Consider the following 17,948-nt stretch of genomic DNA (forward strand, 5'->3'; position numbering starts at 1 on the left):
TTATTTTATTTTATTTTATTTTATTTTATTTTATTTTATTTTATTTTTAATTGTGGTAAAATGTGTTAGTCTGCTAAGGCTGCTATCATGGAGCACTATAGACTGGGTAGCTTAAACAACAGGAATTTATTTTCTCACAATTCTGGTGGCTAAAAGTCCAAGATCAAGGGGTTGGCGGGACTGGTTTCTTCTAAAGCCCTTTCTCCTTGAATTATAGATGGCCATGTCTTCCCTCAGTGTCTTCACTTGGTCTTTACTCAGTCTGCCTGTGTCTTAATCTCCTCTTCTTATAAGGATGTTATCACACTGGATTAAGGCCTACCCTAATGACTTCATTTAACCTTAATTACCTCTTTAAAGACCCTGTCTCCAAATCAGTCTTATCTTGAGGTACTTGTTCAACATACAAATTTTGGGAGGATACAGTTCAGCCCATAACATAAATGTGACATAAAATTTACCATTGTAATCATTTTCAACTATCCAGTTCAGTGGCTAAGTACATTAACATTATCATGTAACCATCGGCACTATCCATTTCCAGAACTTTTTCATCTTTCGATACTGAAACTACCCTTTATTTTTTTTTTAATCTTTACTATCATTTTTTATTTGAGAGAGAGAGAGGAGAGAGAGTGCCACGAGCAGGGGAGGGGGGGTGGGGGAGAAAGAGAAAGAGGGAGAGAAAGAATCTTAAGCAAGCTCCACACACAGCACGGAGCTCAGTGGAGCTCGATCCCACAACCCTGGGATCATGAATTGAGCCAAAATCAGGAGTTGGACGCACAACCAACTGAGCCACCAGGCATTCCTGAAACTACCCTGTAAACAATAATTCTCTGTTCTCCCCTACTTTGCCCTGGCAATCACCATTCTGCTTTTTGTCCCTATAATGCAATGTTTTAAGACAATTTTTTTTTGTCATGAGTGAGTCTTCAAAATTCCCCCAAATTAATTATTTTTATACTTATTCTGCAAGGTATACAGATTTTTATCTAGTTATGAGGTTCTTTAAGCTCTTAAATCATAGGCAAAATTTTGTCCTTATTTATATATCTGCCTATTTTTTGGAATAGGTTCCAGATTTCTCATCATCAGATTCCTTAATGGTAGCCCTAGAGACTCAGACTAGTCTCTTTGATTATTTTTCAAGATAAATCAAGGTTAAATTTTTAAACTTCAGTTTTTAAGTCGATAAGTTGCTGTATAATTTATAGATAAAAATGGGTGAATACGTTTAGTACCTTTTATTTTGAAATATGATGATTTCCTATTTCAAAAAAGGGCCAATTTTTTAAAAACATTTTTTCTAATTCTCTTCACTTGGGGAGATTTTATTTTTATTTCTACTGTGCACTTTACTATTTTATACTATATTAGGTCTTATTATGTCAACTCTGCATCTCATCGTAAGTGGAGATATTAAAGAAAATATTTTTCAATATAAAATAACAGCCTCTCAGTTATTGTTGTTTTCATTTTATTCACATATTCACTCAGCAAACATTTATTGAGTATTGTAAGTAAACACTGGATATACAAGAAAGACTAAGACATGGTTTTTGTCTTCAGGGAGGTCAAAGTGTGTCTTAAACAGGTTTAAATAATTATCTTTGCAGGAAGAGTAAACAAAGGAGGGATTGGTGGTTGGTCCAAACAGGAAACAGAATGGAGAGCATCAGAGAGGCATGGAGCTAAGGCCCACTGGCAGGTGGCCAGTAGTTGGGGATGTGGTTGACAACAACAGACTGTTACCTAGAGGGAGAGTTGCTGGATATGGAGGTTGAATGTGTTCCGAGCCAGGTTTTGAAGTCCTTTAAATACCATATTAAAAAGCACACCCTATAAATAGGAAATTCTTAAATAGTTTTAAGTCTCAGAGTAAAAGACAGAATCCAAGAATATTAGATAATGTTAACTAATCTTATTACATCGTAATTAAATGCAATTTGAATGTATTTATGGTTACATCATTTAAAGATTATCACTAGGTGGTTTTTCATAGGTTTTCATAAATACTAGTTATTTCAGAAACATTAAGTATAGATTTTTAATAGTTTTCATATTTGGCATATTTAGATATTTGCCATATTTAAAAATAGTATTTACCTTAGTCATGTGTTTTCTAACTCCTTTTTTCAGATATAAGAAAGAGTGGATGGATGAGGAACTAATGGAACCTCTGAAATATGCTGAACAACTTCCTGTAGCTCAGATAATACACCAGGTTTGCTTTCCATTATATTCTTTTGAAAGAAACAAGATTTTTAATCTTTGAAAAGTAATTGCGTCTGTTAGATTTTTCAGAATCAATGTGCTATAGCTGAAAGGCATTCCAGGCCATCTATCCCTATTTGGACTCCACCTATTACAGCTGAAAGTCTCATTCAAAGCACAATATTAAAAGGCTACTTGCTGTGTATAGTGGAATTCTTACATAAAATACAGGGTAAAATCAGAATTATCTTTTGTTCATTACTTAACAACAAGACTTAATTTCAGAAAACTTTCATTTGAACCATTGTGTATAGTTCTTGTTAGTGACAAGGAGAAAGAGCTGGAAAATTGTCATTTGGTGTAATTTTTTTGAGTAGCTAAAATAAGAAAACAGTCTTTCCTTACTTCCTTCACCCTACCCCATTATCAGCTCTTGTAAAGTGTAATTCTAAATGTCATGTGGGCAGGTTTTTTTTTTTTTATTCCCAATTATAATGACTCTATCATCCCTTCTGCATAACTATAATCTTAGAGAAGGCAGTGTGGTAGGTATTTAAACTAAGATTTTGTAGTGTGATTTTGATAGCATATAAAGTCTGGCTCTGCCCTGGACAGATCCTAATTTTAAATGGTCTGTTGACCGTCGCTCCTTATCAGGGAAATACAAATCAAAACCACACTCAGATATCACCTCACGCCAGTCAGAGTGGCCAAAATGAACAAATCAGGAGACTATAGATGCTGGAGAGGATGTGGAGAAACGGGAACCCTCTTGCACTGTTGGTGGGAATGCAAATTGGTGTAGCCGCTCTGGAAAACAGTGTGGAGGTTCCTCAGAAAATTAAAAATAGATCTACCCTATGACCCAGCAATAGCACTGCTAGGAATTTACCCAAGGGATACAGGAGTACTGATGCATAGGGGCACTTGTACCCCAATGTTTATAGCAGCACTCTCAACAATAGCCAAATTATGGAAAGAGCCTAAATGTCCATCAACTGATGAATGGATAAAGAAATTGTGGTTTATATACACAATGGAGTACTACGTGGCAATGAGAAAGAATGAAATATGGCCCTTTGTAGCAACGTGGGTGGAACTGGAGAGTGTTATGCTAAGTGAAATAAGCCATACAGAGAAAGACAAATACCATATGTTTTCACTCTTATGTGGATCCTGAGAAACTTAACAGAAACCCATGGGGGAGGGGAAGGAAAAAAAAAAAGAGAGTGGTTAGAGTGGGAGAGAGCCAAAGCATAAGAGACTGTTAAAAACTGAGAACAAACTGAGGGTTGATGGGGGGTGGGAGGGAGGGGGGGGTGGGTGATGGGTATTGAGGAGGGCACCTTTTGGGATGAACACTGGGTGTTGTATGGAAACCAATTTGACAATAAATTTCATATATTGAAAAAAAAAATAAAAAAATAAATGGTCTGTTGACAAGAGACAAGAGGCATGGCCTTGAGAACTACCTGATTTTTCAGAATCTATAGATTAAAAGCCCTTAAAAATCGGAATATGTCAGAATTTTAGTGTCTGTTCATATTATTATTATGAGCCTTTCCATATGTCTTTGTTAACCAAAAGAATTTTCACTTAGCTAATTTGGTTTGATTAGAAGAAGTACTGGTTTGAGCTTATTAAAAGAAATAGGCTTTTACTTTTAAATGATGACTATAGAGATCTTTTCATTGACATCAAAATTTAATATTAAGTTCTATGAGATATTACAAAAAAAAAAAAAAAACAAACAGAAATTTGCCGCTTTGGGAAGCCTATCTGTGTTTGGTAATCAGGTCCAGTTTATATGTCAGGAATTCCCTAGTGTTGTCAGAGCTTAAATGACCTAACAGCCTGCAAATGTCACATTTAAAATTCTGTCTTCATGCCTGACTCTCAGCATAAATGAATTAAACAGCAGAGCAGGCAGCAAGTCAATATGTTCTTAACAGTAAGAGTGAGCAATGAAACAGTTTGTGGTTTGTTCAGAATAGGTAAATAGAATCTGCCCAGCGCAGTTCACCTGGAATAAAATCTGAAACAGGAAACAAGAATTAACCTTTAGGATGGTTGACCAGATGAAATGTCAGTCATATTTTTATAGCATGAATGAACCAGTAAACTATGCTTTATGTAACAGCTGCATTTTGCTATTATACACTGTATGAATTCAAAGATGAAAATTTCTGACCCTGGTGAAAATTTTTATTGTGATATTTTTGGCAATATAAGAAGTTATATTAACTTTAACACTGAATTATAAACATTATTATAGAGTACCTGAAGTTATAAAATTTAAATTTTGAAGAAATTTGCATGATAAGTTTTTTTTTAAATTTTTATTGAATAAGATTGTGTTCTCAAGGGGTAATCAGGAATGGACACTGTTAAACCAGGCTCTTATTTATTCTTCTTGTTATTTCCTTTTATTGACAGTACTACAATTGTAGGACTGTTACCATTATGTGTCCAAGCAATCTTTAAGAAATATATGAATTCTGTTGTTAGAAGTTCACTACAGGTGAATTATTTGAAAGCAGTTTCTTTCCTGTAAGAGAATAGTAATACATGTGATAATTAGGTTCACCCAGTCCCTCAAAAGCTTTTTAATCAGGACTATATCCAAATTATGGCATAATTGTTGTATATGTGTAACCTCTACTGTTAACTCTTCTTATACGATAAGTAACTATTTTCCTCTAATCTTGAATCATGCTTAATTTATGCCTGTTTTGGAGCATGTACCATTTCTGTTTGAAATAACATGCTTTATTCACATGCCTTTCATCTCTTATTTGAGATCTCTTATTTCAGGACACTCTTGATTTCTTGATATTCCTTTCAGCATCTTACCTTGTGCCATGTATGCATTTACCTGAATGGCCAGATATGTATTTTTAATGGTTCACTGAGAGCCAGCAGCACCTCTTTTCCTTATTGCCAAGACATGAGAAGCCAGAGCCTCTCACTAGTAGCGTAGTTTAGAAGCTGTAGGAGAGGAGGAGCAGGGACAGGGACTGTAATATGAGGAGCAACGTGAGAAGTGGAAGAGAGAGTAATGGGTCTCAGTATTCTGAGTAATTTCTTGTGTACGTTACTTAAATAGCATTTTACAGTCAGGAGCTAAGTAAGATTCTCAGTGATGCCATTTTATACTGCCAAATAATTTCCATTTTTTAAGGGTCCTAGCAAATATAATAGTACATCTAGGTAACACAGAGATTCAAGTTATAAACAATAGAATTAATAAAAGAATCTGGTAAGATAGCCAGATATAAGATAAGTAAAACTGATAGCTTCTCTGTATTTACAGTAAGCACAAAGAATGGAAATGGAAAAAAATTTCTTTCACAACAGTGAGAAAGAGCTATAAAATACTTAGGGGGTACCTGGGTGGCTAAGTCGGTTAAGCATCTGACTTAGGCTCAGGTCATGATCTCATGGTTAGTGAGTTCGAGCCCAGCGTTGATCTCTTTGCTGACAGCTCAGAGCCTGGAGCCTGCTTTGGATTCGGTGTCTCCTTCTCTCTGCCCCGACCCTGCTCATGCTCTGTCTGTCCGTCTCTCTCTCTGAAAAATAAATAAACATGAAAAAAAATTTTTAATAAAATTTAATTAAAATACTTAGGAATAAATTTAACAAGTAAAGCACAGGACCTGTATAATAAGAAATATAGAAACACACCATGCTTCGTAAACAGAAAGGCATACCAGTACTTGGTGGGTGCAGGGAACTTAATGCCATAAAAGTAAAATTTCTTCCAAATTAGCAATCCTAATTTAAATGGAAGCAAAATGACTTTTTTGATGTTAAGAAAAAATTGACCACATAGTTCATGTGGAAGAACAAATGTCTAATAGTAGCTAAAAGGGAGATGGCCTTACCAGAACACAGCCACTTGAATTAGACACACATGATATGGACAAAGGAATAGACAAATGGATTAGTGGAGTACAATGGTGGAGTGGATTTCAAACTTCATTCATTACAATTCACAATAAGAAATGCATTTTACATGCATTATGACCCTTGATGTATGTGTTTATATGTTTGTGTTAGAAATAAAAATTCCATGATATATTTACCCTCATTATATATGATGCATACTGATATTTTGTTTTTCTATCTTATATTTTTAAAAGTCCAAATAAAGCCTACTAAGTTGATTTTATTTTTTTTTATTTTTTTATTTTTTTAAATTAATGTTTATTTATTGTTGAGAGACAGAGAAAGACAGAGCATGAGCATGGGAGGGGCAGAGAGAGGAGGAGACACAGAATCCGAAGCAGGTTCCAGGCTCTGAGCTGTCAGCACAGAGCCCAACATGGGGCTCGAACTCTAACCGTGAGATCATGACCTGAGCCGAAGTCGAACGCTCCACCGACTGAGCCACCCAGGCGCCCCACTAAGTTGATTTTAAAAGCAGCAAGTAGTCCTGACCTGTGATTTGAAAGATATTAAAATAGATAATCCAAAGAAAAAATTCATTTTATTTCATTATTTAATATATGATTAAGACGATATATCATTTCAGTAGAAAACTGCTTAAATTTCTAATTCATACTGTATATGATGTAAGTTTTCTATAGATTAAAGACTTAGAGTAAAATAAATAAAAATTTTAGAAGAAAATCTAGGCAACTGCATTTTAATCTGGAAGTAAGGTAGAATGTTTTAATGAACACAAAACCCAAAAGATGTTCAGCTCCATAAAAATAGAATATTGTGTACAACACAAAATACCACAACATTAAAGGACTAATGTTAGAATCAAGACAAAATGTTTACAAAGAAGACAAAAGTAAATTAGTTAATATCCAAAATATACACAAGACTCTTAGAAGTTTATAAAAGCAAACAAAACAACTCAGTAGACAAAAAAGACAAAAGAGATGAAAAGCAATTCAGAGAAAACAAACCTAAATTACCAATGGACGAAAGGAAAGAGTCTCAAACTCAGTAAGGAAGTGCACATTACAAAGTGAAACGATTTTATGTCCTTCAAATTGGCAAAAATTAAAAAGACACTTTAGAAAAACAGTTTGACAGTTCCTCAAAAGGTTTAAATGTAGAGTTACCATATGACCTGGTGATTCCAACCTAGGTATATAAAAACATACATCCACACAAAAACTTATACAGCAGCATTATTCATAATAGCCAATAATTTGTGGAAACAGCCCAAATGTTCATCAACTGATAAATGGATAAGTAAAATAAGTGTTTCCATACATGGAATATTATTCAATGATAAAAGGGAATGAAGTACTGATATATGCTACAACATGGATGAAGCTTGAAAGCAGTATGTTAAGTAAATGAAGCCAGTCATAGAAGACCATATATTGTATGGTGTCATTTGTATGAAACGTCAAGAATAGGTTAATTTGTATAGAGAGAAAGTAGATTAGTGGTTGCCTAGGACTGGAATGAGGTAGGGAAATGGGGACTCACTTCTGAATGGGTACGGGTTTCATTTTTTGGAGTGACAAAGTTGTTCTAACCTTAGTGGTAATCATTGCAAAGCTCTGTGAATATAATAAAACTGTTGAATTGTACATGTTAAAACACAAATTTTACATTGTCTGAATTATATCTCAATAAAGGTATTTTAAAAATTAAAAACGTCCATTTCTGGCAGAGACGCTAGGAAAAACGTATGTGTATACCTTGTTGCTAGATACCGAAATCATTTCTTTTTATAAGGTCATCTTGTAACATCTCTTCACATTAAGTATATACAGTATACCCTTCAACCTAATGGTTCCACTCATGACAATGTAGCCTGTACTACTAATATATAAATAAAAGTACTAGCATATAAGAATCTCAGTACAGCAACATTTATATCAGCCTTGCATGTGGCCACAACATACTGGAAACAATGTGAATGTTCCTCAGCAGAGTTGATACAGTGTGTATGATTTTTAGAAGCCACAATTTGGTAAAGCAAATATATATTTTTTCCATATTTTCTGATAATTGGATGTATTTTCATATCAACTGACCTCTTTCCTTTCCTCTTGGCTATTGATAGAAAGTTTAATCAAGTCATGCACACACTGGATTTACTCCTTCTTCCACTCCTTCCTGGGATGATGAAATCACAGTTTAGGTAATAGGGACTAGTTGATATAGCTTCATGGCGCTGAGAGATTCAAAGTGTACTGACTGACGTATACTGTTACATTGTGTTGTTTGGGAGTGGCGTCACTCCCTCTGGTAATCACTGAGGTGGTTGGTGTGCACAGCACATCTGTTAATCCTTCCTAAGGATTGTGCATGGTTGCAGAGTGCTAGCAATGGTAGAGGAAGAAATCTGAATTGACAGTGGGAAAGACCAACTCCTTATTTGTTGTCATTCCTTTTCTATCTTTTTAACCCTCTTCCCAACTTCCTTCCTCTTCTTTCTTGCCCCTGTTTCCTTCTGACTCCTGTAAGCTAAAGTTACATACATTCTTTGCAAATGTTGGTGAAGTTTGTTAGTATTTTCATTGGACAGTGCATTAAATGCAGCGTCTGATACATAGTAGACACTGGACAAGTATGGTGACTATTGATTATTGAATTTAAGGGTCTTGACATGCTAAGAAGCTAAATGAGTTAAGGGATCTCCAAAGGTCACTAAGAGGTAGCTTGTTGGCATACCTATTTATGATTTTCAGGTTCCTTTCATAGCCAACAATGGTGGTATTGATTAAACATGTCTGAGTACATATGTAGATTGTAAGATTCATTGTATTAATAATTTAGGCATTCTAGTGCCCTACAACAAAATTTTAAAAGTACAAATCATAGGAAAATATAAATTGCAGGGGTGGCTGAGTGGCTCAGTTGGTTATGTGTCTGATCTCAGTTTTGGCTCAGGTCATGATCCCACAGTTTCATGAGTTAGAGCCTCACATCTGGCTCTGTGTTGGCATCAAGGAGCCTTTTTGGGATTCTCTCTCTCCCACTCTCTCTGCCCCTCCCCTGCTCACTCTGCCTGTCTAACAAAAAAAAAAAAAAAAAAAAGAGAACGTATAAATTGCAATTACTGATATAAGGGGCATTACTATATAGGAAACTACAACTAATCCTTTTAAGGATTTATGAAGTTTGTTAGGACTTAAAAATATTATGAAGAAATAGAAAAACACACACAAAGAAAGTAGTTTGGTTAACCTTGTATGCTTATATTGATAATTTCTCTTTAAAGGTGATTATCTTTCTCTTAATTTGTTTACTAGGAAAGCAGGTATAGAACTATGTTACTGAGACAGATATGGAGAGAAATGGATTATTTTCCCATATAAATTATTTTATATTTATGTCACTAATGTTAATTTTAAAGTTGAACCACTTCAAAAATAGCCTAAATTTAAGATTAAGATTGAAATAGGGGCACCTGGATGGCTCAGTCGGTTAAGTGGCTGACTCTTGATTTCAGCTCAGGTCATATGATCTCACATTTCGTGAGTTTGAGCCCCACACTGGGCTCTGTGCTGATAGTGTGGAGCCTGCCTGGGATTCTCTCTCTCTCTGTTACTCCCCAACTTTCATGTACGCTCTCCCTCTCAGAATAAATAAATAAGCAAAAAAAAAAAAAAAAAAAAAAAAAGATTTGAAATATATGATTATGCTATGGTACATTCATTTCACTTTAGTTTGTAAAGGTAAGTTGAATTACCACCACGTGGAGTTTAGTGAATGATAAAATAATGACAACTAGGGATTTAAAAAAATAATCAGAAAAAAAATTAAAATTAAAATTAAAAAAAAATAATTAGACACAAAGTTTTTCCAAAAGAGAAATTTGTATGTAGTTAGGAATGTATATTAGGATAGTCTCAAATACAGATGTTACTTAGGTTGCTTAGAAGTAAAATATTTTAGAAATGTACTGAAAAATGAAAAGGTCAGTAATGAATGAATATGTGTAATTTAACTAATTATAACACTTTTTTTTTTTTAGTCTCATCTAGTTAGGCATATGTTTTATTTTTTAAGATTGTGTGTCGAGAATCAATTTAGTTAGCCCTGGCAGATATTAAAATATCTAGGCCTGTACTGTTTAGATATACAGAATGACACTATTGCAAAAATGTAGGTGAGTCTTATGCATAGAATAGTTCACCTAGCTATCCTAGAAACCTCAGTCTGTATCTAGATTATACAAATGGTAAAGGTCCCATCATAGACCAGTAGGAAATTAAAGAACTATTTAATAAATGATGCTAGGACAGTACAAAAGTATTTGGGGGGCGTTAGATTCTTGCTTTATAACACATGGAAGAAGCAAATTCTAATCAGATTATAGATCAATACAAAAAATGGAAAATATCAAAATAATGAAAAAGTATACTGGTAAATATTTGTAGGTAAGGACTTTCTAAGCATGGAACATTATGAAAGAAAATTGACATATTTGACTTTGTAAAATGTAAAAGTTGTGTGCATCAAAGTGAAAAGGCAAATCTCAAGGTAGAAAAATATTTTCCTTACACAATTAACATCTTTAAATACCACTTTTACAACGTGATAAGGAAAAACACCTAACACTCCAGTAGAAAAGGAGCAAAGAACTTACATAGACATGCCTCAACGTTGAAATAAAAATGGCTAACAAACTGACGAAAACTTGTTAATATTCATTAGTAATCTAAGAATTGTTCATTTCAACCATAAAGTACCACTTCAAATAATTTCTTATGGGGTACCTGGGTGGCTCAGTCAGTGGTCCAACTTTGGCTCAGGTCATGATCTCACGGTTCGTGAGTTGAGCCCCACATCCGGCTCTGTGCTGACAGCTCAGAGTCTGGATCCTGCTTCAGATTTGGTGCCTCCCTCTCGCTCTGCCCCACCCCTGCTCATGCTCTCTCTCTCTGTCTCTCTCTCTCAAAAATACAGTAAATATTTTAAATTTTTTTCTTTAATTTCTTATATTAGCAAAGACATGAAAAGTAGTAATAGTAATGACAAAGCACACACACTACTAGAGAGGAGTGTACATTGACACAGATCATGAAAAATGTAGTAATTTGTAGTAAAATTTATAAATATGTTTATGAACTATGTTTAAAGAACATGGCCAGTTGAGTGTATATGTTTATTCTCCTTCCTGAAAAATCCTGATAAAAGTGACAGTAAAGACATAAAAATATATAAACTCCAAAAGACAAAGAAAATGTAAGAGGAGAGAATAACACACAAGAAGTAGTAAAAATTGGAAGAGGAAATATAGTTGAACAAATGGTAACCAACTTAGCAGAATGGAAGAGCTGAGCCCTAACTTCCATCATGGGGGAGACCTGTAAGAGCAAGCCAATTTGTACTGTAGAACCTTGGGAAAGCAGGCACCAGGCATATCAAAGGTTGGGTGCAAAAAGTAACTGCCAAAGTCCTCCTCCTCTTTAGTTCCCAGAACACTGGCATTTATGCGTATATACTATCAGGTAGAAGGTGGATAATTTCTGCCTGAATATACTAGTCTAATAGAGAATGTACATTTTGACATTTGCAGGATCCCAGTTTAATAGCCAAGTCCCACTGGTTTATCCCACTGGTAGGCCCAGTGGTTGATAAGTGCTGCTAATGCATGATTGGTGTTTTATTTTTTCACTCTAACTATGAATATACAACTAAGAATTATCAGACTTTTAAAGAATATCCTTATTTTGATTTAACGTTTATTTTATTTATTTATTTATTTATTTATTTATTTATTTATTTTTGGGACAGAGAGAGACAGAGCATGAACAGGGGAGGGGCAGAGAGAGAGGGAGACACAGAATCGGAAACAGGCTCCAGGCTCCGAGCCATCAGCCCAGAGCCTGACGCGGGGCTCGAACTCATGGACCGCGAGATTGTGACCTGGCTGAAGTCGGACGCTTAACCGACTGCGCCACCCAGGCGCCCCAAGAATATCCTTATTTTGAAAGACAAAAATCAAAATAAGCAAACGGTAAAGAAAATTTAATCACCACCACCACCACTTTAGAAAAAAATGAGAACATTTTATTTATGAAACAGGATGCTATATAGAAAAGGAATATTCAGAAAACAAAGAAGAGCTCTTGGAAATTAAAACTATGAGAGTAGGGGCACCTGGGTGGCTCAGTTGGTTGAGCATCTGACTCTTGATTTTGGCTCAGGTTTTGATCTCACATTTATGAACCCTGCATTCGGCTCTGCACTAGGTGTGGAGCATGCTTAACATTCTCTCTCCACCTACCACTTGCGCGTGCACTCTCTCTCTCTCTCTCTCATCTTAAAAACAAAAACAAGAACAAAAACAAAACCAACTATGAGAGTAGAAATAAAAATATCAACAGAAAGTTTTGAGGGCAAAATTGAGGAAATCTCTCAAAAGGTAGGACAAAGAGACAAAAGGAAAAGTGAAGAAAAAGGGTAAGAAAATTGGAGGAATAACTGTTGGCATACAATTCTATAGGAGTCTCTCATATTTCTGCACATCTAGTGAGCAGAGACACTTAGAAAGCTTTTTTTTTTTAATTTTTTTTTTTAACATTTATTTATTTTTGTGACAGAGAGAGACAGAGCATGAACGGGGGTGGGTCAGAGAGAGACGGAGACACAGAATCTGAAACAGGCTCCAGGCTCTGAGCGGTCAGCACAGAGCCCGACGCGGGGCTTGAACTCTCGGACCGTGAGATCATGACCTGAGCCGAAGTTGGACGCTTAACCGACTGAGCCACCCAGGCGCCCCAGAAGCTTTTTGTTCTAGACTATCTTGTCAAAGGTGTTTGTATAGTGAACAGTCTTGGAAGACAAATAGTGACTGTCTCAGGAGCAAAGGGCAGATTTGTTTGCTCTATAGTAAAATAAGGGTAAGGTCTCCCTCTAAGGCAAAGTTTGGTCAGATGTGTTGCAGCTTCTTATAAAAAATTTAGAATTTTCAAATCTGAGGATTTCCTAATCTGTTACATAAACTTATTATGTGCATAGCATCTGCCTAGGCCTGCAACTGCATTATCCCCCATGGGACTTGGGAGACAAGGAGAACTGGCAGAAACATGAAGAAGCTCATGCTGCCATGAGTAATAAAGCCCTTTATCTCTGACCCAAGAGTCTCATGTCTTCTGCCAGTATCCATGAAACTCTTCTAGGCCCACCTGTTACCATGGAAGCAGGGTAAAATTTCATACCCTTTATGGTTTTAGACAATAATTAGTAAAATGCAATGTCTGACTAATAAAAGTACTAGAAAAACAGGACAGAAAAAATAGCAGGGAGGATATATTAAGAAATAATAGAAGAAAACTTTTCCAGAACTCAGTGTTTTACCAAGTGATCAATACTGTGAAACAAATAGACATCATTCCAAGGAACATCATTTTGAAATTTCAAAACAGTAAAAAACAAAAAGGAGTAAACAGAGTAAAACAGTAAAAAACAAAAACTTCCAGAATGGGAGGGGGAAAAGGCCGTGATCAAAAGAACAATAATCAGTGTCATCATCACACTTATCAATAGCAACACTTAAAACAAGAAAGCAGTGGAGTGATATCTTCAAATTATGTGAGAAAATATTTCCAGTTCAAGATTCTATTCATTGCTAAGTTATCCCTTCACATACCATGGTATAGGAAAGATAGTCAAAGTTTCAAAAAAAATTTTTTTTCATCCTTTCTCAAGAAGTTACTGGATGATTTATTGAATGAAGGGATAAGCCAAAAAACCTGAAAACATACAATCCAAGACACAAGAGATGGACTCATCAACATGAGATAGTCGTAAAACTCCCAGATTAATGATGGTGAAAGGAAATCTCTGGTGACAGCCATATAGAATAGAAACCATATTCTTTCAATAACAGACTATTCAATTATATGCCTCAGGAAAACTGGCAGAAAAAGAGTATGAACTAGAGCAGGATGGTGTAGTGCTCCAAGATGATTGTCCGTGGGACCAGTAGAGTGATGATAAAATATCTGATGTGTTTAACCATGCTAAGAGAAGGTTTAGTAATATCTTAAGAGTACAAGCTACACAGAAAATTAAGCCAACAGGGAGTTGAAGTAACTATTAACTTCAGGGGGAAAAAATTGTATATAAAAAAGATCAGAATGTATTTTGTGGCTCAACTCAAACAATAGTTGCATAGTTATAATAATGCAACAGTTGACTCTTTTACCAGAAATTTTAACATAAAGATATAGGGAAGATAGGAAGAAGAGAACTGGTGGGGGAAGGGAAGAATAGGGAGCATGATGATGTCAAGGAACAGATTTATCTTGCATAGGAAATCAGGAGATACAATGTGTAGGATTGTAAAACAAAATAGTGATATAAGCATATTTTCTAGAAATATTAGAGATAAATACCAGAAGAAGCTCTTAGATAACTACTTAAGATAACTACTTAATCTACTTAGATAACTCTAACATGATTAATTCTGAGGCAGGAGAATTGAAGGTGAAGTAGCAATGGAATTGTTATTTTTTGTTATGAAGCCCATGTTAGTTGTTAGCTTCTAGAACAATGTTTAGGCAATACTTCCCTAAATATAGAAATTTACTAAAAAGAAAAATTAAATTAAAAACAACAAAGAAAAGTCAATGGAATCCTAAGTTGTTTCTTTGAAAAGATAAAATTGATAATAGCTAGCCTGAACAAGAAAATAGAGAAGAAGTACCAAATCAAGAATTAAAGAGGGAACATCACTACAACCCCTTTGGAAATAAAAAAGATAGGGGTGCCTAGGTGGCTCAGTCGGTTGAGCATCCAACTCTTGATTTTGCCTCAGGTCATGATCCCAGAGTCGTGGGATCAAGCCCCACATTGGGCTCCACGCTGAGCGTGATTCTCTGTCTCTCTGCCCCCCTCCCCTGCTCGCACTGTCTCTATAAAAGAAGGAAAAGCAAACCAAACAAGCAAGAAAGGGAGTAATCAAAAAGATTATAAGTAAATTTTATGAAGACCTTTATCCCAGCAAATTAGTTGATTACAGTGAAATGGACAAATTCCTAGAAAAAATACAAATATTAAAAAGTGACCCAAAAAGAAACAGAAAAGCTGAATAGACCTTTATCAAGTCAAGTAAGAGAATTTGTAAATTAAAATCTTATCACAAAGAAAAGTCTAGACCCTGATGGTGTCAGTGGTGAATTCTATCAAACATTTACATAAGAAATAATACACAATCTCAGAAAATTGAGGAGAGGGGAATGCTTCCCATCTCATTTTATGAGGCCAGTATACCCAGATATCAAAGACATCACAAGAGAAGAAAACCACAGATCATGAGGGATTTCCCTCATGAACATAGACACAAAAACTGTAACAAAGTATTAGCACAGAAACAAGAGACAACTTGTATAATAAGATCAAGCAGCTAGTCTATGGTAAAGCCAGTATTTAAACCTGGACATTCTAGCACGGGAGCTTGTATTCTTATGTACACTTGACTACATTGTGCTATGAAAGTAACAAAGATATGGTGTGAATGCAGTAAATGCTGACTAATTTAAATGTCCAATGAGTCTGTTCTTGGTCCTGATGATTATTGTCCCCTTTTGTGAAATTAAATTTATCTTATATTTCAGCCTGTTTCTATATTAGACAAGTTGTGTGTGTGTGTGTGTATGTATGTATATATATATATATATGTGTGTGTGTGTGTGTGTGTGTGTGTGTGTGTGTATACACATATATATGTGTGTATATATATATGTGTGTGTATATATATGTGTGTGTGTGTGTGTGTGTACATACATGCATGATTTAAATATTTTGATTAGAGACCTTTCAGTAGATGCTTTCCTGGGATTTAGATATTTAAGATATGGGAGAGATTCAGTTCTGGGATACAACATGAAACAGTTTTATCTTCTTCATTATTTCAAGACCGTCCATCTAAGGCAAAGGTTCTGTGTAAACAAAGGTCCAAACCCATGTATGTTTTTAAAAACTTCAACTTACTCAATGTTATATATCAGTGAATACTTTGCTTTAACAGAGATATATTACCCACTGTTCCCCACCCCCCACTGTGTTCTTGTCCACATTCCAGGGTTTCTCTGGGTCCCCCTATTTCAATTATAAGGCTTCTTGCAGTCCTTTCATATTTTTAAAGATTAGTAGATTGCAAGATCTTTATTTGTTAATACATCTCTGCACAGTATACATGATGATGGTACATTTTAACCTTACTGGTCTCTTTCATTCAGACAGCTGCTTAAAAAATTACTGTAGAGCTCTGTATCCATTAAAGGTTAAGTTTACTAGAGGCTAGGTACTGGAGAGTGGCCTGTCAGGTCCTAGGTTTTTTTTGCTTTTTTGTTCTTTAATTTTAATTTTTTTTCTTTTTAGAAAGAGAGCGAGACAGACAGAGAAACAGTACGAGTGGGAGAGGGGCAGAGAGGGAGACACAGAATCTGAAGCAGGCTCCAGGCTCTGAGCTATAAGCACAGAGCCCAATTCGGGGCTCAAACTCATGAACCATGAGATAGTGACCTGAGTTGAAGTCGGATGCTTAACTGACTGAGCCAGCCAGGCACCCCTGGTGGATCCTAGTTTAAAACTTAGAAGGTTATCTTGCAAATGTTTCATCGGTGCTTTGTTAATTACTTTTTAATCCTAGATAAAATTTTTTCCAGTATAACCAGTCTGTATAGTATCCTGGTATGTCCATTGTTTCTCATTATGCAGGACTGGTCTGGGCATCACAGAATATTTGGCATTCCTGGTGCTTCCAAGCACTTCTCAGTTATTATGATACCAAGCAACACTCTTATCTTTTCTGAACAGTCTCCCCTCTCATGGAGGGCAAGACCTCAGGTTGAGGACCACTGCAGGTAATTATTTGCAGTGTATGCCCATAGAACGTTTATTTGTCTCATGTCATCTCTTAATCTTACACTTGTGATATTTCAAAATATGTGTAATTAGAATCTCTGCTCACTTTTCTACATTCTGAGATGTCTTGGACTCTGAAATTCTAGCTTCTGTCACGACATGACATGGAGTTGGATCATTTTTCAGTTCTGTCCTCATTTATGATAACTCTTCTTCATTGTGTTTTACTGTAGCTATTTTGGCATTTTAATGTTTTTCTATTCCAATAATACCTACCTCATTATAGGTAAACTTTACTAAAGGTTGACTGAAATGTCTATCAAATAGAAAATCTGACACTTTTTAGAAATGTGCCTATTGAATTATCGATATCTGGAAACTCATGAAAAGGTTGCTGATTCCTTATCACTCTCACTGCCTAGGGACTGGCTAACATTGCTTTAAAATCTTACAGAGCTTTCCCTAATCATTGCAAATTTAAAACAGAAGTCTAATGTAAAATAATATACTGTTCATTTATTTTTATTCAAATTATAAGGCAAGTAATAAAAATTAAACTACTTGAAGGTCATATGCTGTTCTTTTAATATCAACTGGGATATGATTTTAAATTCATATAAATTAACCTCTGCTATCATATTATAACTTACGACAGTCACTTCCAAAATGTCACTTTTCAAGGGAGAAATGAAATAGTAAAGCTGTTTGAAAATAGTGATCAATATTTCAATACTGATATTTTATCAACTTTACGTAAGTTTGAAAACTTTTGCGCATTTATAAACTTGTCACCATAGTTTCTGATATATTAAATGTCTATATTAGAAATGAACTCTTATGTGGATCCTGAGAAACTTAACAGAAACCCATGGGGGAGGGGAAGGAAAAAAAAAAAAAAGGAGGTTAGAGTGGGAGAGAGCCAAAGCATAAGA

The 17,948-nt window shown here is 35.3% G+C and overlaps 1 protein-coding gene across 1 annotated transcript in view; it reads left to right on the forward strand.

Moving 5' to 3' along the window:
• The window catches only part of PIGK (phosphatidylinositol glycan anchor biosynthesis class K), a 128,737-nt gene that overhangs the window by 79,886 nt on the left and 30,903 nt on the right, over positions 1–17,948 (forward strand). The window contains exon 10 of the mRNA XM_049616982.1: positions 2,143–2,227. Coding sequence (XP_049472939.1) covers positions 2,143–2,227 — 85 coding nt within the window. The remainder of the gene's footprint in view (positions 1–2,142; positions 2,228–17,948) is intronic.

Source organism: Panthera uncia (genome assembly GCF_023721935.1).
Source record: "Panthera uncia isolate 11264 chromosome C1 unlocalized genomic scaffold, Puncia_PCG_1.0 HiC_scaffold_4, whole genome shotgun sequence".
Lineage (NCBI taxonomy): Eukaryota > Metazoa > Chordata > Mammalia > Carnivora > Felidae > Panthera > Panthera uncia.